Source organism: Leptinotarsa decemlineata, unplaced genomic scaffold (genome assembly GCF_025532065.1).
Source record: "Leptinotarsa decemlineata unplaced genomic scaffold, Ldec_3_MD MMD2_tig00026358_RagTag_RagTag, whole genome shotgun sequence".
Lineage (NCBI taxonomy): Eukaryota > Metazoa > Arthropoda > Insecta > Coleoptera > Chrysomelidae > Leptinotarsa > Leptinotarsa decemlineata.
The window spans coordinates 6382183-6406806 of record NW_027412703.1 but is presented as its reverse complement, the minus strand read 5'-3'; the positions used below and the strand labels follow the sequence as shown (position 1 = coordinate 6406806).

The following is a 24624-nucleotide window of genomic DNA, read 5'->3' as shown; positions in this document are numbered from 1 at the left end:
TTCAGAATGTCCTGTAGGAAATTTATCGTACCTATATCGTCGAGGGTAAAACGAGCATATTGTTACGTTTTTAACCCGTAGGTTTACCAATAATTGACTACACTGTGAATCAAATTCGACTTCATTTCACTTAAAATACAACAAACACTTCAACTAAAAATTTCAACTATTATTTGAATGTCTATCGCCTTACTAGATCACTTCGCGTACTGCACTGTTACGTCCACTTCACTGTATACTTGACTGACGAATACGCTTGCAGCCAGCGTTTAAATATCGCAATGGAACAGCATGGAATTTTGCCAAAGTTTTATCGACATCGGTAGCATGTTTCTTGCTGTTTCTTGAGCGGCAGGTAACACTGGATATTCCCACGCTCTCAGCTACGTCACGTTTGGTTTATGGTTACCAGTGGCCGCCGGCATTATTTCCTTTCGGGAATAATTTACAACAATATTTTATGTTCTCTTCTTCTTGAGCTTTATAATATTCTACGGTGTTCCCAGTTCTACTACCATGAATGCTGTTTCAAAATAGAATATATCCGAATGGTATTCAGATATATTCGATTTTGTGATTCTTCGAATCATTTCCCGATGGTATTTCTCTTCCGAACGAAAGCTTTCGGGCTTGAAATAATTTCAAAAAAAGATATTGTTGATATCTATTCAACAAAAAGGCAAACAATTAATATCAAAAACCTTCTACCAACCCTCACTCATCATCGGAACAGATTTTACAGTCGTAGGACTGGAAACACCGTGGAATATTACAAAGCTAAAGAAGAAGAGAAAATAAAATATTTAGTCGTATGCTCGCTTCAAGGATATTTAGGTAACTATGAGAAATTTGTCGTGAAACATTCTGAAGTTTATGTGGGAGAAAATTGAAAAATATTCGACCTGAAAATAGTTGAACGTATTTTCAAAAACTACACCTCATGTTTGTGGAGATAAATCGTGAAGTGTAGTTTTTGAAATAACTATGGATCTTCATCAAGTAATGACCGAATCAATCAGAAAAACGTTGAAGGTGTAATGGTTAAACACTGTTTTACCTGTGGAAATGAACACTTCTTGAACCACTCTTTTTCCAATCATAATATTGAAGTATGGGTCATCCAAATCGATGACCCATACTTGAATCTTGGAAAAACACACCTCGAACCTTTGCTCACGACTTGAATCAATTTGTCAGTATATCGCCTGTTTTTGGCCATCTGTTCTTTTTTCAGCCATTCAACCATACCTAACTTTTTTCCCGCCAGCCTAACTTGTCCAGATGATTCTTTTCTGTATAAATTATAGTAGCCTCAGGGTATACTTAGGGGTGGTGCTTCATACATTCGAGCAATATTCTTGAGTCTACTTCCAGCTTCATAGGCTCGATAGAATCCAGATATACGATAGTTGCGATTCGTATAATACATTCATGACCAGAAACTGACTCTTTAAATTTATTTTTACCATCTGCTGGCAAAAAGTGCTTTAAATAGATTGATTCCACGCCAAAGGCTCATACTCTACCTATGAAACCATCTCGAACATTTAGATTAGAAATAATTTGATTTTTACTATGATAAGCAGTTAGCATCATTTGTTTGTTGTTTGAATTGGGAAGTGCTTATAGCAAAAACATTTTTTGAATATGTTTCTCACAAACAGAATTTGTATGGGTTCACGAAGAAAATTTTGTAACTGAATATATTCCAAGAGGTTTCATACTGTTTCGGAGTGTGAATAAAATTCCAGCTATGAGATTGAACCAAAATATATCGTTATCTAATTTCACACACAATAAATTATTTGACGCTACTGGTGGAATTGTATGACCTGGCCTGGTACCACATTCACCTTCCTAGAGCAAACTGATGCATCAATTTCTAGTTAGTAAGTGTCACCACAAACAGATTCTTTTCCAGGTCTCCAATAAAATGAAAAACCAATTGTTGCCGAAGATATGCACTGGCGATTGATATGACATTCGACGATTTGGTATTTTTTTTAACAACATTTCTCTAGGCTCAACAAAATTTTCATACACTCAGTAATTCCAATTTTCAAATCCTATAGTATTTTATGAATGAGTTTCTATCATTTGTCTATATAAAAATAATTAGACATGAAAATGGAGAAATTAAGAATCGAAAGGATCCCATTCTCAGTTATGTATACTCCTTACAACTTTTACCTTAAATAACGCCACCTTGTGACATTCTTCAGAATTATAGAAATCCGTTAGAGAATCTTTGTGTACCAATAAGTGAGAAAAAAAAAGGAATACAGTTTCATATGATTTATTAAATTCCATGATCATTCATTATATTAATTGCATTCAGTGGTAAAGAATTTTTGAATTCCTCAGGTAGTAACTAAATGGCACAGATTTTTTACCCATTAACCTTTGTATACGTTTGCTATTCAAACTGCGATCTATTAGTACTTCAGCACCGATGTTGTCTACGCTACGTTCAAGTAGATTATCTCCTTCTGTGGGGTCCAAACTCCTACCGATGAGACTTCCTCCACCAATATCATCCAAACTCCGCCCTATCAAAGCTCCACCGCCAATACTGTCCAGACTTCTACCAATGAGATCAACTTCTTCTCTGAGGTCTTGATTTCTATCCATGAAACTTCTACCACCAATATCATTCAAACTGCGACCTATCAGAGGTCCACCACCAATGTTACCTAGCCAAAATGATGGGTTTCTACTTCCACTACTCAAACTTCTTCCAATCAGACCCGGATTTATAGGATCAATCGAACGTTTAGCTGTAGGGTTCAAACTTCTACCGATGAGACTTCCTCCACCAATATCATCCAAACTGCGCCCTATCAAAGCTCCACCACCAATACTGTCCAGACTTCTCTTTCCACTTAAACTTCTCCCAATCAGACCATTGTCTATATTATCTATGGTACGTTTGGCTGCACCGCCAATACTCTCCAGGTTTCTACCAATGAGACTATCTCCTCCTATAGGGTCCAAACTTCTACCGATGCGACTCCCTTCACTAATATCATCCAAACTACGACCAATCAAAGCTCCACCTCCAATATTGTCTAGGCTACGGCCAATAGGATCCAAACTTCTACCGATCAGACTCCCACCACCAATATTATCCAAACTGCGCCCTATCAAAGCTCCACCGCCAATACTGTCCAGACTTCTACCAATGAGATCAACCCCTTCTGTGAGGTCTCGATTTCTACCCATGAAACTTCTACTGCCAATATCATCCGAAGTGCGACCTATCAGAGGTCCACCACCAATGTTATCTAGCCAAGATGATGGATTTCGACTTCCACTACTTAAACTTCTTCCAATCAGACCCGGATTTATAGGATCAATCGAACGTTTAGCTGTAGGGTTCAAACTTCTACCGATGAGACTTCCTCCACCAATATCATCCAGACTGCGCCCTATCAAAGCTCCACCGCCAATACTGTCCAGACTTCTACCAATGAGATCAACCCCTTCTGTGAGGTCTCGATTTCTACCCATGAAACTTCTACTGCCAATATCATCCGAAGTGCGACCTATCAGAGATCCACTACCAATGTTATCTAGCCAAGATGATGGATTTCGACTTCCACTACTTAAACTTCTTCCAATCAGACCCGGATTTATAGGATCAATCGAACGTTTAGCTGTAGGGTTCAAACTTCTACCGATGAGACTTCCTCCACCAATATCATCCAGACTGCGCCCTATCAAAGCTCCACCGCCAATACTGTCCAGACTTCTACCAATGAGATCAACCCCTTCTGTGAGGTCTCGATTTCTACCCATGAAACTTCTACTGCCAATATCATCCGAAGTGCGACCTATCAGAGATCCACTACCAATGTTATCTAGCCAAGATGATGGATTTCGACTTCCACTACTCAAACTTCTTCCAATTAGACCCGGATTTATAGGATCAATCGAACGTTCAGCTGTAGGGTTCAAACTTCTACCGATAAGACTTCCTCCACCAATATCATCCAAACTCCGTCCTATTAAAGCTCCACCGCCAATACTGTCCAGACTTCTATCAATGAGATCAACCCCTTCTGTGAGGTCTCGATTTCTACCCATGAAACTTCTACTGCCAATATCATCCAAACTGCGACCTATCAGAGGTCCTCTACCAATGTTATCTAGCCAAGATGATGGATTTCGACTTCCACTACTCAAACTTCTTCCAATTAGACCCGGATTTATAGGATCAATCGAACGTTTAGCTGTAGGGTTCAAACTTCTACCGATGAGACTTCCTCCACCAATATCATCCAAACTGCGCCCTATCAAAGCTCCACCGCCAATACTGTCCAGACTTCTACCAATGAGATCAACCCCTTCTGTGAGGTCTCGATTTCTACCCATGAAACTTCTACTGCCAATATCATCCGAAGTGCGACCTATCAGAGATCCACCACCAATGTTATCTAGCCAAGATGATGGATTTCGACTTCCACTACTCAAACTTCTTCCAATTAGACCCGGATCTATAGGATCAATCGAACGTTCAGCTGTAGGGTTCAAACTTCTACCGATGAGACTTCCTCCACCAATATCATCCAGACTGCGCCCTATCAAAGCTCCACCACCAATACTGTCCAGACTTCTCTTTCCACTTAAACTTCTCCCAATCAGACCATTGTCTATATTATCTATGGTACGTTTGACTACACCGCCAATACTCTCCAGGCTTCTACCAATGAGACTATCTCCTCCTATAGTGTCCAAACTTCTACCGATGCGACTCCCTTCACTAATATTATCCAAACTACGACCAATCAGAGCTCCACCTCCAATATTGTCTAGGCTACGGCCAATAAGACTATCCCCTCCAATAGGATCCAAACTTCTACCGATGAGACTCCCACCACCAATATCATCCAAACTGCGACCTATCAGAGCTCCACCACCAATGTTATCTAGGCGAAATGATGGATTTCTTTTATTACCACGGAAACTCCTTCTAATCAGATCATCATCTAAATCGTCGACGGTACGTTTGGCTCTCTTTGAATCTGGAAAATAGATATGCTAATGAAAAATATCTTCATATCATGTCTTCACATTTATTTACAATAATCTACTTACTCCACAAAAAGCTATATACATCGTGCATCCTGCACCAAATAATTTTTCAAATTCAAATACGACTATCGGTGTGGCAGTAGCCAGTACGGTTTAATGGATATTCCATTTCCTCAAACACACACACACATACACACAAATTCTTTCACTAAGACTAGAGGGTTGAAAAATATGTACATTATTTACAATTAAAACTAGCGCAAAACAAGTTCCGATGGAAGAGTTACGATATCGGTTTCGGATATTCATGTTCATATATATATATATATATATATATATATATATATATATATATATATATATATATATATATATATATATATATATATATATATATATATATATATAACTTCAACGCCTTATATATCAGAAACATATATATATATATATATATATATATATATATATATATATATATATATATATATATATATATATATATATATATATATATAGGGCTTTTCATGATGAGCGTTAATTAGCCGTTTCTGGCAAACTATTCAACGGATCAACCTGACAATTCCACAGTATGCATAAGTCAATATGACCTACACGCCTGAAATATTTTAGACGAAGCGGCGTTGTCGCTTCTACTATAAAGTAGCGGCTTCTTTAATTTTTCAAATGGAACACCCCGTATATAATATCATATTATGATTCATTATCATTTTGTCAACAAATTCATATACTATTTCCCTATACCTATCTATTACCATTTAGAAGATATAAATTAATTTCGATATTTTTTTTACCAAACATGAACTTTTATAAATGCCTATGATCTTGAACTCTCTTGCACTAAAACGATCAAATTTGAAATGGAGTGGAATGGTACTATGAGGATTTTCACTCCGAGTCATATTTTCATTTGCCTCATACAGGGTCTTCAAAAAATGCAGATACTTTGATCTTATGAAAAAATGAGTAGAACTCAATTTTTTCGAATAGAACACCCTGTATATTTCAACATTTTTGAGCTCTACATCCAATTTTAGATTAACTTTGTTCAGATAATACTATTTCTATTTTGATCCGTTTCCGAGATAAACTGTTTCAAACGGAAATTGACATGGTTTCCTTGTTCATCTCTCATTTTTGTAAATCAGATTTCGTTTGATGATTCTCAATTAGTCACAGATAATATAATGAAAAGATAATTATTAAAATACTCCTCAACCATCGAATGAAACTTCTCTTCAAACAATAGTTTTATTAACGCTGAAACACGAACTGAAAATAATAAACCCATAAATTAATGAGGTAATTTAATCGTCAGTGTATTTCAGAATATGTTCAAACACGAAATAATCTAATGGATTCTGGTGTTCTAGGAGGACAACGAAAAGGTCCATTATTACCAATCCATCTGTCTTTGAAGATTTCGGTTAAAGCTTCGCTGACTGAATGAGAATTATGGGGTGGAGCACCATCCATTTATTACCATACACGTTCTCTTCCTGGTCTATTATTTAAAATCATTTGAATTCCATTCCTCAGTGAATCTTCATATTTTGATGCATTCAAATTATCATCATATAACTCGATATAAAAAATTGACTCATTCTTTATGGCACAAAATACATTGATTTGCCATCTTTCTTGAAAACCCCTTTGGCGGACTACATGGGGATTTTCTGGCGCCCAATAATGAGTGTTGTGTCTATTGAAAACTCCATTTTTTGTGAACTTGGCCTCATCTGTCCATATGATATTGTCAAGGAAATGTTCATCCTCTTCAGTCTTGACAAGTAACCATTCAAAGAATTCCACTCTACGAGGTAAATCAGTCTCTTTCAAATGTTGGACACAGTAGAACTTATAGGGATGCCATTTATGGTTATTAAGAATTCGACAAATTGTCACATAGGATATTCCTATCTCCCTTTCAGCCTCGTGCAGAGAAGCATTTGGAAATGCATGAAAGTATCCCAAAACTGTTATACCATTGTCATCATCATCCACTTTAGTCTTCTTACGAATGATTTTTGGACGGAAGGTTCCATTCAACCTACAGTTTTTTAGTAGTCGATTTATCACATTATTATTCGGCTTCGAAAGTTGTGGATATCTTTCATGAAATACTCGGCATGTTCTACTTGCAATTCTATTGCACTCACCATAAATTATTAATAAATTCAAGAAATCTTCATTGCTGTAACCTAATCTTGACATTATTCTATTATAATAGGTAGCTATCACAATCAGTCAAAACCACCAATGAAAGTCTGACGTTAAATAATTGGTTTATTTATTTTTCCAAAGCACACTATTAAAAATATTAACTTTTTCTAAGGTAGGTTTATACCAATTTCGATCAAAAAGAAATATTACCAAGTATAAAAAAAAATGTTTAATATCCAAAATAAGTGATGAATTCAAAAAAACGAGCAAGAAAACCACGTCAGTTTCCGTTTGAAACAGTTTATCTCGAAAACTGTTCAAAATAGAAATAGTATTATCTGAATGAAGTTAATCTAAAATTGGATGTAGAGCTCAAAAATGTTGAAATATACAGGGTGTTCCATTTGAAAAATTTGAGTTCCACTCATTTTTTCATGAGATCAAATTCTGTATTTTTTGAAGACCCTGTATGAGGCAAATGAAAATATGACTCGAAGTGAAGATCCTCATAGTATCACTCCACTCCATTTCAAATTTGATCGTTTCAGTGCAAGAGAGTTCAAGATTATCAGTATTTATAAAAGTTCATGTTTGGTAAAAAAAATATCGAAATTAATTTATATCTTCTAAACGGTAATAGAAAGGTATAGGGAAATAGTATATGAATTTGTTGACAAAGTGATAATGAATCATAATATGATATTATATACGGGGTGTTCCATTTGAAATATCAAAGAAGCCGCTACTTTATAGTAGAAGCGACAACGCCGCATCGTCTGAAATATTTTACGCGTGTAGGTCATATTGATTTATGCATACTGTGAAATTTTCAGGTTGATCCGCTAAATAGTTTGTCAGAAACGGCTAATTAACGCTCATCATGAAAAGCCCTGTATGTATATGTATATGTGAACATGTTTTCGTAGTGTTATATAATCTTTCATTCAAATCCCGACCGTACTACCATGCGGTTGTAATAATAATAATAATAATAATACATTTATTGTGCATAAAAAATACATTTTAGACACAAAGGGGATCGGGTTAGCCGGAGGCTGTCTTCCACCCATCCCATAACTGACATGTGTAATACAATATGAGATATTATAAACTAAAATAAAATACAAATACAACACAGATATCCCTCATATAGAGGGATATAACTATAGATGATCATATATATACTACATCATATAAATACACATTTCAAAGTTGAGTTTTTTTTTTTATTACAATGAAGATTATCATGACTCTTTCTTAAACGACTGTATGTTGTCTTAAAGAAATAAAGTGATTTGATTTGATTTGAGTATCGCTTGTAGAAGGATTCTTGCTGGTGGCCTCTCGTATGTATCAATATCAGGTTTCATTATATCCTTGCCAGATGGACCATGTATAATTGTTGTGTTAGACTGTTGTGACTTTTGAATGTAAATGAATGATTGATATAGATTTGTTTTTTCAATTAATTGACATTATACTTACATGATTATAAATTTCTAATGACAGTTTTCATTATCAAAAGAATTCTAGTTATTCTCAAAAATAATTTTATTTTTATTAAAATGAATATACGGTAAATAATTTGGTCAAAAACAGTTACTGGTAACAAGGCATATTTATCCATTTAAAAAATTTCAGATAATCTGATGGTCACTACTGGATACTCCCTTGTACTAATAACGAACTGTTTCATTAAAAAAAATATTGTATAGGTACTTGGTCCCTATACTAACAGATAACAAATTATGATGTTGAATGAATAAACTGGGGATAAGCTCCCATTGAGAAATATTTCATATTTCCACATCTTTATGTAAACTCGAGTTAACTATCACCCACACACGATCCTTGAAATTGAAGTTATTTCACGTCTTCAACAAATTGTACTTTTAACGAGGATAAGATTTATCCTTTGTGGATGCCAAATATTCAGAAAGTTTTATACTTTGAAATTCTGAAGAGCATTTATTTCTGACCTGAATTGTCGGACACTTTATGACTTGAACTTCTTTCCTGATGCCCAAATAAAAAAAAAAGTTTCATGTACCTATTATTCACAAATACAGCTTCAAAATGAAATAAACATTCTAATGGAAAGAAGTTATCTTTTCTATGCAGGATAATACGTTGCTCTAACGCAAAAATATGGTGTTTATATAGTAATTTAGGCAAATGATGTATTCAATGTTTTTTCTTATTAGTCAGTGGGCTATGCTTGGAGAGAGGCAGTAAACAAATCTAAAGAAATGAACTCCAAAAGTTCAAGCCCATCTCGGATATACCTACATAGTAGGTTCAATGGACTGACGCCTATCAAAAAACAACTACCCCACTGGCTAATACCACGAACGGCATCGGATCAAATCAAAATCAAATCAAATTTTATTGAATCTGTTTTCCTATTATACAATGGATTGGACGTGTCTGGTGAGGTGTAAAACCCACACACTTACTACAAAAAAAAGTTACTCCTAAAGTACTAGTTTACAGGTTAGGTTGACAAAATAGAGTATATACACATACATACATGGACATAATACATTGTTGAGGATGTAACCCTAATATTACTCAATGACACATAAAATCAAGTATACAAGACATCTTGATATGAATATAAAAAATCATAAAGCACAATAAACACTATGAACTCAGTTAACACTGCTAGAAAGGAAGTCATCAAATTCCCCTAAGCTATAAAAACAATGATTCGTTAAAATTTCCTCCAACCTACTTTTGAAAATTCCGTATGTGTTACTATTTTTTATATTATAAGGAAGCCTATTGAAGTAAGACGCTCCAATCATCAGAGGTGATTTTTTGTGGAAAGTGTGGTTCGATTTTTTTTGCAACAAGTCGTTTTCTTGCCTTGTGTTGTGGTTGTGAATATCAGCATTTTTTGACAGTTTAATTCGGTTTGGGTAGATATGGCTGAGTAATTTATATAAGTAAATAGAAGTAACAGTAAGAATTTTTCGGTTTTTGTTTACATCGTGAGATGAAGTTTGATAAGGTAGGTCAAAAATTAATCGGATCATATCCGACAGGCATCAGTGCAGGAATCTCCACAGAAAATTTCTTGCATATGCAATTGGCAATACAACTAAAAGAGTCGACCTTCACTTTTGGAACGGGCACACACGCAGACCGGTTTCGGGCTCCTCAGCCACTCGTCAGTGCAAGATAGTGACATCGACTTGAAGTCAATGATATTCCATAATTGAAAATCGAAATTTTTTCAGATTATTCCCTTCATCATTCTAAGTTGGAGTGAGGAGTGAGTATTTTATTCCTCGTCTTGAGTTGGAGCGAACATAAAAAATGTCACTCCATCTATTGTACGGGGTACTAACCAACTGCATATCCGAAATTTGCCCGATTCCTCTGGATAAGAAAGAAAAACTTTCTTATTAGTCAGTGGGCCATGCTTGAAGACAGGCAGTAAACAAATCTAAAGAAATGAACTTTAAATGTTCAAGCCCGTCTCGTTTATAGATATATCTACAGGAAATTTTCTGTGAAGATTCCTGCACTGACGCCTGTCGGATATAATCCAACGCCGTTCGTGGTTTTAGACAGTGGAGTAGTTGTTTTCTGATAGGTGTCGGTCCATTCAACCAACTGTGTAGGTGTATCCGAGACAAGCTTGAACATTTGAAGTTCACTTCTTTACATTTATTCAATGTTTATTTTCATACCTCCAATAGATTCAAAGTTATATTTATTTTTCAGTTCATAAATAGAGTGGTTCATGTTGATTGTGTAGCACATAACTACAATTAAAAATTGAAAAATAATTCTTTGAATGTTTGAGATGTATGTATGTATGTTTTTGTAATTTTCAGCAGTTTGAGAAAAAATATATATATCGTCATAGGAATGTGTTCATAACAAATTGTTTGGTTGATAAACAAAATTATGAATAGAAAATAATATTATTTTTCAATTTGTAAAGGAATGTCAGTTATGATTTTTGAAATAGAAAACATTTTTTAACTTGAATTGAAGGCGTTATATTTTTAGGAGTGATTAATTTTTTTGGGAAAGAAAGTTTTTGGCTTTCTACTACTCCATCTTGACATACAAAAATGTGGGAATCTTCTTTTCTTTGGAAGAGAGTAGAAAGCCAAAAACTTTTTTTCCCAAAAAAATTTTTCAACTAATCATTTAAACATTTGAAATATAAAGAAAGAAAACAATTGAAAATTCTTGTTGAGAAAACTATTTTTGGAAAATTATTAAAATATTTTTTGTGGTCTCCAATGAAGACGCAAGTCAAGTGAAATAATGTTGATTATTAATTACCCACTTCGAAATTTTTTCCAACGAGAATCAGTTTTTTTTATAGAATTCAGAGTACACCCTAATTTTTATAGAAATATTTAATAGTTGAAAAAATTATTATTTGTGACGTACTCGCTTTTTTCGACGTCAAATTAAAATTTCAAATACTAAAGGTGAGAGACCATCATCTCGATTTTTCAACTCGTGAACTAGACTTAAAATAAGGCAATGAAATATAATGTATGTAACACTGCGAAAACATAAATTGTCACAGTATAAAATTTTCACTAATGATGTGATACCATATAATTTGGTATTACTGAAGTTTTGTATATAAAACAAAATAAGTTATTTGTAAAGTTTGCTACTCAAATCACAAATGTTTCGGCATCGAAAACAGTATTTCAATTATATTTTCCAGTAATTCAACGGCCTGAATAATGAATCGAAAAATTACTAGATATGACTAAATAATATATACAATATTTACATTCATCTTGTGAAGACCAAAAGAAATTAGGGAGGAGGAAAAAACTATTAGTCAGATATAGGAAGTTTGAAAATCATTTATCTACATCTTCATAAAAATAAGATGTATGAGTTAAAAATTCTGGATGGAGACTCCATATAAAAGTGAAACTCAACGAATAATATAAACTCAAAAGCAGTTCTGTTGCTATCTCATTAAGAGTATGCTTTTTAAGTCATCGAACGGTTTGAACAGACAGACATATTTTGAAAGTAATATTTGAGTTGAAATATGCACAATAATGAATGGAGTAGTTTCTTCAAAGAATTACTATCCTGTATGTAGAAATATAACAAATCAATCAAATTCTGTTCTCACACTTTCACTATGAGATGTCAAAGAATATAATCAATGGTGAGTTGATCATATTTTTATTCTCATCTGACAGATGAAATATTCATTGACACATCAAAATTGTGTAATCCCAGTTCAAAATCTTTTCCTCCTCTGTGGCCCTTTATTTCTTTAAATCAGGACAATAATTATTTACAACTCCAGACTATACAGTTTAAAGTGATTTTGAATGATAAAATAAATCATTCTAAACTTACTTGGATTTTTTGCTGTGTGTCTGAATGATGCGACCTGAAAAAAAAAACAATTTTAATAATTTCAAAAACTACACCTCACGATTCGATCTCCACAAACTTCATTTGAAAAATATATCATAATATATTTCGCTAGCAGCTAGTAGCTTTGTCAAGTGAATTGAATACTTCAAGTTGTTTCTTACACTCATATTTACAGGTAACCATAATTGAGATTACCTCCAAAAAATTACCTAAACCTCTACCTAAGGTACCTGCTCAATAATGATTACCTAAAGCATATTGCCTCACTTCTACATCAATAATAATTCTTTCTCGGTTTTCAAGAAAACAAGTTCAATAATGGTGATCTATTCAAATCCAGTTGGTAATTCATTAGAATGTTTGAATTTTCAAGTTTAATAATTTTCATTGCTTCCAAATGATTCAGTTTCAAACCATTATTTTCTATGTGCAAAATTTCGAAGTCTTCGTTAAAGATATGATTCTCTTCTAGAATGTGCTTTGAATATGATGAATTTGTTACATAGCTCCTATGATGTTCCTGCATTCGATTCCTAAATGTTCTGCCAGGTTGACCAATATATACTTTAGGGCACGCACTCCTGATTTGTCGAATTTGGATGAATTTGTTCTGTATGCAATTTTATTATCTCGTTTCCTCAAAAATGAAGCTTCTTTTTCCGTTGGTTTTCCAAAATACGTTAAAGCTCTATAATTTTGATTGTCTACCTTATCAATAGGAAAAACGTTTCGAATCACTTTTGCGTAGACTTTCTTGGCAAGTATTTTGTATGGGCTCATTCAGGCCAATTTAGATTTTTATTGAAAATCATATATTATAAAAGTAAATCATTTCCCAAGTATCCCACAAAATTTTCCGGTTTTTATGTCAACTAACAACTGAGCAAGACAATTGAAAATGTGAGATCGCCCGCGATACATTTTGACGTCACACCAAGCAACGAGCTTCGAGCGGTGGCAACCGGGCCTGTAGTTGGAGATTATGAATCGCTGCCATCGCGATCGCCGTCAGCACTCCCTTGTCGCCGAGTCGATTGATGTGACGTCAAGCTTGACCACATTCAACTATTAATTTGAGGAGGAAGATAAAGAATGAAATTTCAGATTTTTTGTAGATGTACTATTTGAAACATAAACTTTCAAATAATGAGATAAAAAAATTGTTAAATGCAACCATTCGGCTTCAACCCTATTGTTAACCGCAATTTGCTTAATGATATTAGGTTCTTTATTGAAATTATCTATTGAAAGGAACATTGACTAATCTATGAATCATGTTATTATGAGCTGCTACTTTGTGTTGATAAGGATGGGTATAGAATCGTAATGTACAGTAATATCCGTATAGGAACCCGCGGGTTGGGACACCTATCGGGCGTGTCCCCAGGTGGCCAGGAGGCCCTGTCCGGGAAGCCAATGGTGGCCTTACGGACGAGGTCGCCGGACTCCTGGTCAGTGGTAGAAATAAGCCTACCCAAGCTAAGGTGTTAGGAATCGTGCCGACAGCTGAATGGCCGCAGGGTGATATGCGGTCACGAACGATCCCCTTGGGAACTGGGCGAAACCCCATTGTAATCAGCCTACCTCTGGTAATGTGGGGCTCTGCAAGAGGTGATCAACTCTTTCCTTGCTACTCGTGGAATCACACATGAATGAAACATACACAAAAACAAAAACCAATCTCGAGGCTTGACAGAAGTGCTCACCTCAAATTAAGGAGGTGGCTGGGGATGAACAGAAATGTTCACCCAAATCTACTGCTTGGAAAGAGGCTGGGCATAGCAGATCACCTCGTGATGTAATACAAAGGCCAAGGCGTGAGCGCATTTGCCTTGCCGAGGCCAAAAGGAGAAAAAGAGCAAAAGAGGCAGGAGTGGCAGGAAATATAAATGCACCCTCCTCCTTCCTCACTCCACCTCCAACAGCAAGGGCACTTCCTGTACAATGGGTCACATGTGGCCTAAGTACTAATTGTTAAGGCCAAAAAATTGACTGAGTTGTCTGCTTCTATTTCAATAGTGAATTTAATGTTTTCAATAATTTTGTTAATATCTCTATGAAAAGTATATAATTATCTCTTAGTACCTGTAGAACATAACAAAACGTCATCTCATCTATCAATTCGATAACGTGGATTGTATGGTCTCCTTCCTGAACGACAACATTCTTAATCTTTTCGAAAAACACGCCCCTTCTCAAACGAAGAGAGTAACTAAACCCCCAGCACCTTGGTTAACTTACAATATAAAAATGATGATTGCACTCAAAAACCGAGCTCTGAGTAAATACAAGAAATCTTTCTCTATCGCCGATTGGAATAGCTATAAGGACCTCAGAAATTATACATGTAGTGCAATACGACGCGAGAAAAAAGCATATCTGGACTTTGTTTTGAGAAATAAAAATTCCAAAGCAACTTGGAATACCTTAAGAACGCTTGATATCCTGAGGAACAACAAAAAATCAGATATCCCTGATGAATTAAAAGACGTCAATCTAATTAACCAGCACTTCAATTCCATACCTCAACCTATCAGATCTGCTCGCCAATTGTCCTTATTAGATCGATATGTTAATTCGGAAGAAACTGAAAACTCCTTTCACTTCACCTCAGTCACCTGTGAGATTGTGCGAAGTTCCCTGAGACGCATCGAGAGCAACGCTTTGGGTTCTGACGGGATATCCTTCAAAATGATCAATTTCATTGACTCTTTTTTGATAAATCACTTCACCTTTCTCATAAACTTTATCATTACCAGTTGCCAATTTCCAAAATGTTGGAAGGATGGATTGGTTATCCCTCTGGCTAAGTGTAACTCACCTACTGTCCTTTCTGACCTAAGACCAATTACAATTCTACCGTATCTCTCTAAAGTCGTGGAATCGATTCTGAAAAATCAGATTAATGAGTACGTCAATGAAAATCAAATTATAACATCTGTACAATCAGGATTCAGACCTCAGCATAGTACCACCACGGCTCTTCTGTCAATTACTGACGATATTTTTCAAGCTGCAGATGAACAAAATTTGACCTGTTTAATACTACTAGATTACAGCAAGGCATTTGACACTCTAGATCATGTGATATTGTGTGACAAACTTGTCTACTTCGGTTTTTCTCGGAAAGCAGTGTCTCTCTTAGAAAACTATCTGAAGAATCGTACTCAAAGAGTTGTTGTGGATGAAGTTATTTCAGATGCTCTGCCGGTATTGAAGGGAGTGCCACAAGGATCTATCCTTGGGCCCTTGCTTTTTAGCTTGTATATTTGTGACTTTTATATGTCCGTGAAAAAATGCAATATACATCACTATGCAGACGACACGCAGTTATATTTCTCTTTTTGCCAGGCGAGTCTACATCTGCTCTGTCGCATATTAATAACGATCTCCAAGCCATCTTTGACATTTCTACTGCCCATAGGCTTGAGCTCAATTCAGACAAATCCGCAATAATGATGTTCGGAGCTAAGAAGAGCAGAGAGCTTACCAACTCTACCTTTCAAGTTCGCATCCAAAACGATATACTTCCCTCCGTGGACGAGATAAAAAATTTAGGATTGTGGTTTGATCTGGATCTCCGCTTTACTAAACATGTCAGCTATCTGAACCAATCTTCTTATAACGTTCTCAGACAGCTTTTTCCTAATCGTGATTTGCTCAACACAAACTTAAAACTCAGACTATGCGAGTCTTTGATTATGTCAAAAATTTCCTATTGCGATAGTATTTATGGACCTGCTTTGAAACAATCGGATACTCTCCGACTACAGCGTATTCAGAATAGCTGTCTACGTTTCTCGTTTGGTATTCGGAAATATGACCATATATCCCTCTACACCTTCTTACCAACACACATAAATTTTTGATAACTCGACAACCTGATTACTTACTGAAGAAGCTTAAAACATTCTCTACGATTAACAGCTTTACTACAAGGAACAGTTCAGTTCTAGTCATCCCCAAACACAAATCTTCCATCTTCACCCGCTGCTTCTCGTATAATGCACCCAAATATTACAATCAACTACCCTGCGAATTTCGATCATACACCATCGTAAACTTTAAAAAAAGACTGAAGACTTATTTATCTCATTAGCCTCTTGCCCGTTCCCGACCTTGGCATTTCTAAAATGAATTTTCTAAAGTAAAGCAAAAACTAAAATTTTTTGATATTGTTAACTCGACTTGTGTTCATATTATTTATCTATAGTTTCTCCCAGGTTGAGTTGAAAAACAGCCTTGGCTGATACTCCGTCTATTCACCATATACTGAAAGTTTTTTTTCTTTGTTTTTGTTATTGTTCCTGTATTCTGTTCTATTTTATTTTTGTCTATTCCATTTGTATTTTTATGGTGAATAAAGACGTATTATTATTATTATTATATCTATGCCAATACAAAAAATTCTCAATCAAAGGATGTTTAAAGATCGACTTCTCTAGATTATCCATGAAATTTTATGCAAGTAAGCGGCTTAATGGATTTCCCACAATTAAACCTTTCGAGGAGAAATAAATATTGTTGTTAAATTGAAAATAATTTCGTTTGAGACATAACGACAGAAGGTCAATGATTTCTCGATTCATGACTGGGATCACTCTATTTTTATCTAATAATTCTATTACTAAAGTGATAGTATCATCAGGAGGTATGCTGGGAAATATATTCTGCACATCAAAAAATAATAATTTTAGGTATGTTCTCTATTTCATTGATTGGGTCATATGAATTCCGTAGACTGAATTTTGGTTGGAAGTTACAATGGTTCAAGATGATATTGATTCTGATAATTTTACTGATGGTGCAGTGACAAAGGAAATCACTGTCCTGGATAACTCTGTGCAGTTTTATGAGTGAATATAATTTTGGAATTTGGGGTTTCATCAATGTTAATTTGAAATTACTATGGATCTTCATCAAGTAACGGCCGAATTGATCCGACCAATTTTAGTAGTTGAACAAAATAAGACAAAACGGATTTACGAAGTAAGTACGAAGGTGTAGAAGGATCACAAACGATTCTGAAAACGAAATCACTTAATTCCGAGTTCAAGTCGAAATTTTCGAGCTTCAAATCCTTTTTGTGACTTACATTAATATTGAAATAGTGAAAATGAAGAAAAATTAGTTGCATCACTCATATGAATATCATATATATATATATATATATATATATATATATATATATATATATATATATATAAATATGAAAGTTATTGAGTGATGATGGGCCAAAAGCCCGAAACACGTGTCTATGGTTTGCCACTTTCATGAGTGCTATGTCCGACATTAACTTCTGTTTCTATATCAAGACACTCAATAACTTTCATATTTATATATATATATATATATATATATATATATATATATATATATATATATATATATATATATATATATATATATATATATATATATATATATATATACAGAGCTATTCGAATTCGTTTCTGTACATGGGGATCTCGTAAAAGATAAGAGATAGAGTGTCGGTTAAATCGTGGCAAAGTTGCGTATTTAAGAGACCTATTCAATGATGTAAAAAATTTGAATATAGCTCTTCTGGTTCTGGAGATATACAGGAAAAACAAAAAAATCCCAAATTATTTTTTTGCCTATATCTTCTTTATTCGCATACATATTGAAAATCTGTCTACATTCTGCCATTGGCACTTGATGTGAGCTATCAGAATATATCCATGAATCTTTTATACAGGGTGTTATCTGACTTGGGCCACCCCCATCTTTGAATTTTTAAATACGGACTTGTATTTTTTGTTGTAGTTTTCGTATCGTCGCCGTTCACTTCATATTTCAAAATCAAATTCAATTGTATATTTCGGGATGTTTCGGTAATATTTGATTATAATAGTGGGAATTATTTCCTTTTAAATTACGGCCCTGGAAATTGGTTGACTGAGTTGAATGAGAACACAATAGCAACTTCTACGTCTCTCTGTGTACCGTGGAGTTTTTCGAGATATTTTTTTTCATTTTTAGGTACCTATTCATATTTTCTTCATTGCTCTGAGCGTTTTTTACAATAAACTTCGAATAAGAAAACCTTTTATGATTATCTGAAACATATCTACATCAAAAATATAATATATGTTTTTTAATTAGCAGAAAAAGACATGATAGCAATAATAACATTTGAAACGAACACTATAATTGTTATGAAAATTGAAATAAAGTGATTTATATACAGAAAAAAATTAATGGCGCAATAAATCTTCGAATTGAAGTCCTTTCATTTTGAGATATTTTTGAACTCGATTTTTCATATTAATATACACTTATTTGCTGCATTGTTGCGAAATCATTCAAAATCCGCAATCTCGAGTCTTCAACATTTTCTATCTCTCTGCTAGCATAAATCCCATTCATTTCCATGTCCCCCATAGAAAATAGTCCAAAATAATAAGATATGGTGACCTTGCAGGCCATCTCATCGGCCCATTATTTGTCTCGAAATGGAAGGACTTCAATTCGAACATTTATTGTGCCATTAATTTCTTTGTGTATATAAATTACTTCATTTCAATTTTCATTACGATTATAGTGTTCGTTTCGAATGTTATTGTTGCTATCATTTCTTTTTCTACTCATCAAAACACATATAATATATTTTTGTTATATAAATGTTTCAGATAATCATAAAAGGTTTTCTTATTCGAAGTTTATTGTAGAAAACGCTTAGAGTACTGGAAATATGAAAAAATATGAATAGGTACCTAAAAATGAAAAAAAAATTCTACGGTACATAACGAGACGTTAAAGTTGCTATTTTGTTTTTATTTCACTCAGTCAACCAATCTCCAGGGCCGTAATTTAAAAGGGAATAATTCACCCAATTATAATCAAATAGTACCGAAACATCTCGAAATATAAAATAAAATTCAATTTCTCAGTATGAAGTGAACCTCTACGATACAAAAACTACAACAAAAAATACAAGTCCGTTTTTAAAAATTCAAAATGAGGGTGGCCCAAGTCAGATTACACTCTTTATAAAAGATTCATAGACATATTCTGATAGCCCACATCAAGTGCCAATAGCAAAATGTGGATAGATTTTCAATATGTCTGTGAGTAAAGAAGATATAGGCAAAAACATAATTTGGAATTTTTTGGTTTTTCCTGTATATCCCCAGAATCAAAAGAGCTATATTAGATTTTTTCACATCATTGAATAGGTCTCTAAAATACGCAACTCTAAGCGTTTTCATATATATATATATATATATATATATATATATATATATATATATATATATATATATATATATATATATATATATATATATATATATATATATATATATATATATATATATGAAATCTGAAGTTTTCACGGATAGGAATATGCTGAACTGGTTTTTCGGGTATTTGATCCGTGTATGTGATATTATCTCTAATTTCTAAATTGTAAATTGATTTCAACTGACTTTTTATGAAAAGAATAGTAATTGATATACTTTCCTGAATTAGTAGGTTTGACATACCAATCAGTAATCAAGGAATTATTAGTTTTACGTATAACTCTTGTATCAAGAAAAGGAAGGGTCTGATTATTTTCTATTTCGATATTGAATTGTAATTTTTTATCATATCTATTGATAACATCAAGAATTTCATCAGGTTTTTATAAGGTATGGCACAGATGACATCGTCAACAAATTTCTTCAAAAAAGGAATTTCCTAACTCAGTTTGGGAAGTATGTTTTTAAAATCATTCCATATACTTTAGTTTATTAAGATTAGTTGGACAAGTTAAAAACAACAGGCATCTAGAAGCCTACAAAAGTGTAGAAATAAGTAAACATAATGATTTTATGAATAACGATGGTGGACCATTGCCTAATAGCATACTCTATAGCTTCTTGAAATAATATTTTAATCATTTAATTAACCTGACTATTAGATAAGGCCACATTGTGAAATTAATTCAGGACTAGTATATGAAGCAACATAAGGACAACATTGTATGTATATTTAGTTTAATCTTCCTCTTGAAGATGATCACTTGGTGATCGAAACACGTGTCGAGGTGTTGAAAATGATGGTTTGTTGTTGGGATAAAACTCCAGCAATATTCATTACTATAATAATGTACACCTTTGGTGTATACAGGTTCCAAACAGTGCAAAGGAGGTATTTTCTTTATCTGTTTAAAATCTGTTTTTCCGTTAATCAGCTGTCGTCCCCATACGAACGAAAACTCTCAGAAGTCGAGAAACTTGTGCGAGCTAAGGACTAACGAGGTCTTACCTTTTAACGTGTGATTCCTAACACGTTCCATACTGCTCACAACTCATTGTGAGCAGTATGAATACCTTCAGTGAATTTTCATCAAAAACTTCATCTCCACTTTTGAAATAGGCGGAATAGATATAATAATATTAATTTTGGTAGGGCAATAATGAATTTGAAGGAAAAATGTGTGAGGTTTTGAATTCCTGCAGTAAAACTTTTTAATTTTCCGGTAACTTTACCTATCGTTAAAAATATAATTTTTTGCCCAATGAAGTTTTACATTACGTGCTATATAAATACTAATGATATTATTATTGTGAGATATTGGATTTGCTGAAATTGTTTACTTAGGATATCAATTGGTTTCAGAATCATGATATGAAAGTAGAGGATATAGATATATATATACGGATAGTTCTTCATGATGATTTTAGATTATATTCAACAAACAATTTACTGGTAATAAATTATCGATGTTATTAGTTGATCACTCCTGGTATCAGTTACAATCGCTAATATCACTAATCCTTAAAGACTACGGGAGCTTACAAAAACGTACATTACGAAATCATGGTGAAAATTATAAAACCTAGTTGCACAAACAAACTCCAATTAGTAGATTTACAGTAAATTCATTCATATTTTTCAAATTCTGCAATGTTTGCTTTGATTTAAACACACAATCACAATCAGCTGAATGTCCGGCGAATTTGCATATTTCGTATATTTGTGCGGTGCAAAATTACTTTTTGGATGCATGAACCTGATTACCAGGAGTGATCTGAATGAAAATGTTTTCAACCAAAGCCCTGTTATATTTTTCACTTGTCAGTATAAATTGATGATTTCCAATAAAACACATGTGTTCGGGAATTGAAATGAGATGTGAATTTTGAAAAATAAAATGAAATTTTGCATATGAAAACAGAGCCAGTATTCAATACAAATCTATTTTATGATCCCAGAAAAAGTTTTCTGAACAATTTTATTACGAAACAATTTTTTTTTATATGTTTCCCTTCCCAGTTAATACTGGGATGGGGAACATATGTACTAGTTAGTCAATTGTATTCTTCAAACTGGGATATTTATGAGATTCGTATTTTACTTTTGGAACACTTTTTTGAAACAACAGTTATCTATCACAAACGACTCGACCCGAATTATCACCTATGTCTACATTTTTTCTGTCATAATTTTCATCATCAGCTTGTAACTAATAATAATACCTTCAATGAAACTCATTCAAAAGTTCATGACTTTCGATTTCAGTTTCAAAATAGGTGGGTTACTATCTACTAAAGAGAATACAAAACAAAAATGCTACATTGACCTTCAAAACTAACGGAACAACAATTTCCATTACCGTCGCGTCGATTTGTGAGGTAGTCCAGTCATTTTAGGTCGATTTAGACCTGTACTTTGGAAAGTTGATATACCCAGCTGTAAATTCGTATTAACCTTGAATTTTGGCATCATAGAAGTATTCTCAAAATTCACATATGATTCGACGGCCGCAACTTCAAAAATAGGGGGTCAAAAGTAAAAAAAAAAGACTTTTTGCACGATTTTTGCCAATATCTCGTTAACAATGGGTTTTATGCTAATTATATTTATTATCAATATTGTAGAGAATTAAATTGTCTACAACTTTCGTTCTAAACATTTTTTCATACGTTGAATCTTTTTTGAGATAGAGGGCAGCGCGAGTGCAGATTAAATATTATTTGAAATCAACTGGTTGTCCCAATCGAAATCAGCTCATTTAGGGTTTATAAATTATTACTTAATGAATAATTATGAATAATTTCGATTTTTCATCAACAAATACATTATATTGAAATATATTTTTCATTAATGAACCGATCTATGAATTCAATAATGCAATTTATTCCTGTATTTCAAAAAGTTAATGAGGGGTATACTTTATTTACATTGTAATTGTATTTCACTTACATCGAGTTGTATGGAGTAAAGAAGATACTTTTTCAATTATTTTTGATAAATACATTAAGTATTTACAAACACATTATAAATCAAAGATTATTGTTGTATTTGATGAATACTCAGATTACAGTAAAAACATAAACGCTATGGAACAGCAGAGAAGAATGGCTGCAATTTCAAAAACATACGAAGTTTGTTTCGACGAAACCATGGTTGTATCAATTAGCCAAGATAAATTTCTATCAAACAGCAAAAATAAAGAAAAGCTCATTACTATGTTTATTGAAAAATTAGAAGCTGTTAACATCAACACTTAACAGGCCAGAGATGATGCGGATGATGCTATTGAATAATCTAAACGTCAAAGAACAGCAATTATAGTCGGTGAAGATATTGATTTACTTGAGATTTTAATTGGGCGTACACTATCTCTTGAACAAGAAATTTTCTTTGAAAAAGTTGGCAAAGCAAATGCGAAAACGAAAATATACTCCTCTAAGAGTTTTGACAAATAGTCAAGTTCTAAAAACACATTTTGTTCCTTCACGCTTTAAGCGGCTGTGACACGACTTCTGCGCTCTATAGAAAAGAAAAAAAAAACGTTTTTAAGAACATTCGAGAAATTATGTAATTTGGATGAACTTGCCGCAGCATTTGAAGAAGAAAACTGCCAAGCTAACAAAGCTCAATAAACTTGTGCAGTTATCAAATATCCCACCAACAAGTGGAGCAGCTCACCAACATTTCAATCGTGTTTATTACCAAGTTCAAACTTGGTTAGGACATGATTTGGAACCCAAGGAATGAGGTTGGACAATGCGTAACGTATTGCTAGAACCTATCATGATCATTTTACCACCTACTCTAGATGAGTTACTCAATACGATATTCTGTAACTGCAAAAGTGGTTGTGGTTCAAGATGTGGATGCAGGAAAGCGGGGTTGCAATGTTATTTAGCTTGTGGCCAGTGTAATGGGCAAGCTTGTCTCAATGCTGTACCATATGAGACCGATGTTAACGAAGATAGGTCCTTTGATCCAGAAATCATGAAAGAATTGGAAACAAATCTGGGTGAAGATGACAATGAAGATGATAACGCCCTTGAATTTTTACAGCTGCGAGAAGATGACGACGATGAAGAAGAAGAAAATTGAAATTAAAACTCATTATTCTTTTAATTATTTTATCTGTTATTTTAATTTTGACATTCATAAATGTATCAAATGAGATTTTATAATAAAAATATTATTTAAAATTTTATTTCTTTTCTATTCATTTTTATTTATTAAAGAATAATTACTACAGATTAAATTATAATGTAATATATATTTTTCCTTCTACATATTTATAACTACACGGGCAGGTAAGTGTTATTAAATAATTGAAAATAAATAAATAAATAATTAATGAAAAAAATATTTAAATATAATTTATTTATTAATGAAAAATGAAAATTATTTATAATTATTCATTAAGTAACAATTCATAAACCTCAAATGAGCTGATTCCGATCGGGAAAACCAGTTGATTTCAGACAATATTTAATCTGCGCTCGCGCTGCCCTCTATCTCAAAATCGATTCAACGTATGAAAAAATGTTTGAAACAAAAGTTGTAGAGAATTCAATTCTCTACAATACTGATAATGGATATAATTGGCATAAAACCCATTGGAACCGAAATTTTGGCAAAAACGTGCAAAAAGTCGGTTTTTTTTGACTTTTGACCACTAATTTTTGAAGTTGCGGCCGTTGAATCATATGTGAATTTTGAGAATACTTCAATGATGTCAAAATACAGAGTTTATACAAATTTACA

At 33.6% G+C, this 24624-nt stretch overlaps 1 protein-coding gene across 1 annotated transcript in view; it reads right to left on the bottom strand.

Annotated features, from left to right (window-relative positions):
* Window positions 1-2280: 2280 nt before the first annotated feature.
* LOC111513678 (uncharacterized) overlaps window positions 2281-24624 on the bottom strand; it is a 31459-nt gene continuing 9115 nt past the window's right edge. Inside the window, exons 2-3 of the mRNA XM_023169903.2 lie at window positions 12580-12613; window positions 2281-5024 (exon numbers count right to left, since the gene is read on the bottom strand). Of these exons, the coding sequence (XP_023025671.2) occupies window positions 2335-5024; window positions 12580-12613 (2724 nt within the window). The 3' untranslated portion in view covers window positions 2281-2334. The remainder of the gene's footprint in view (window positions 5025-12579; window positions 12614-24624) is intronic.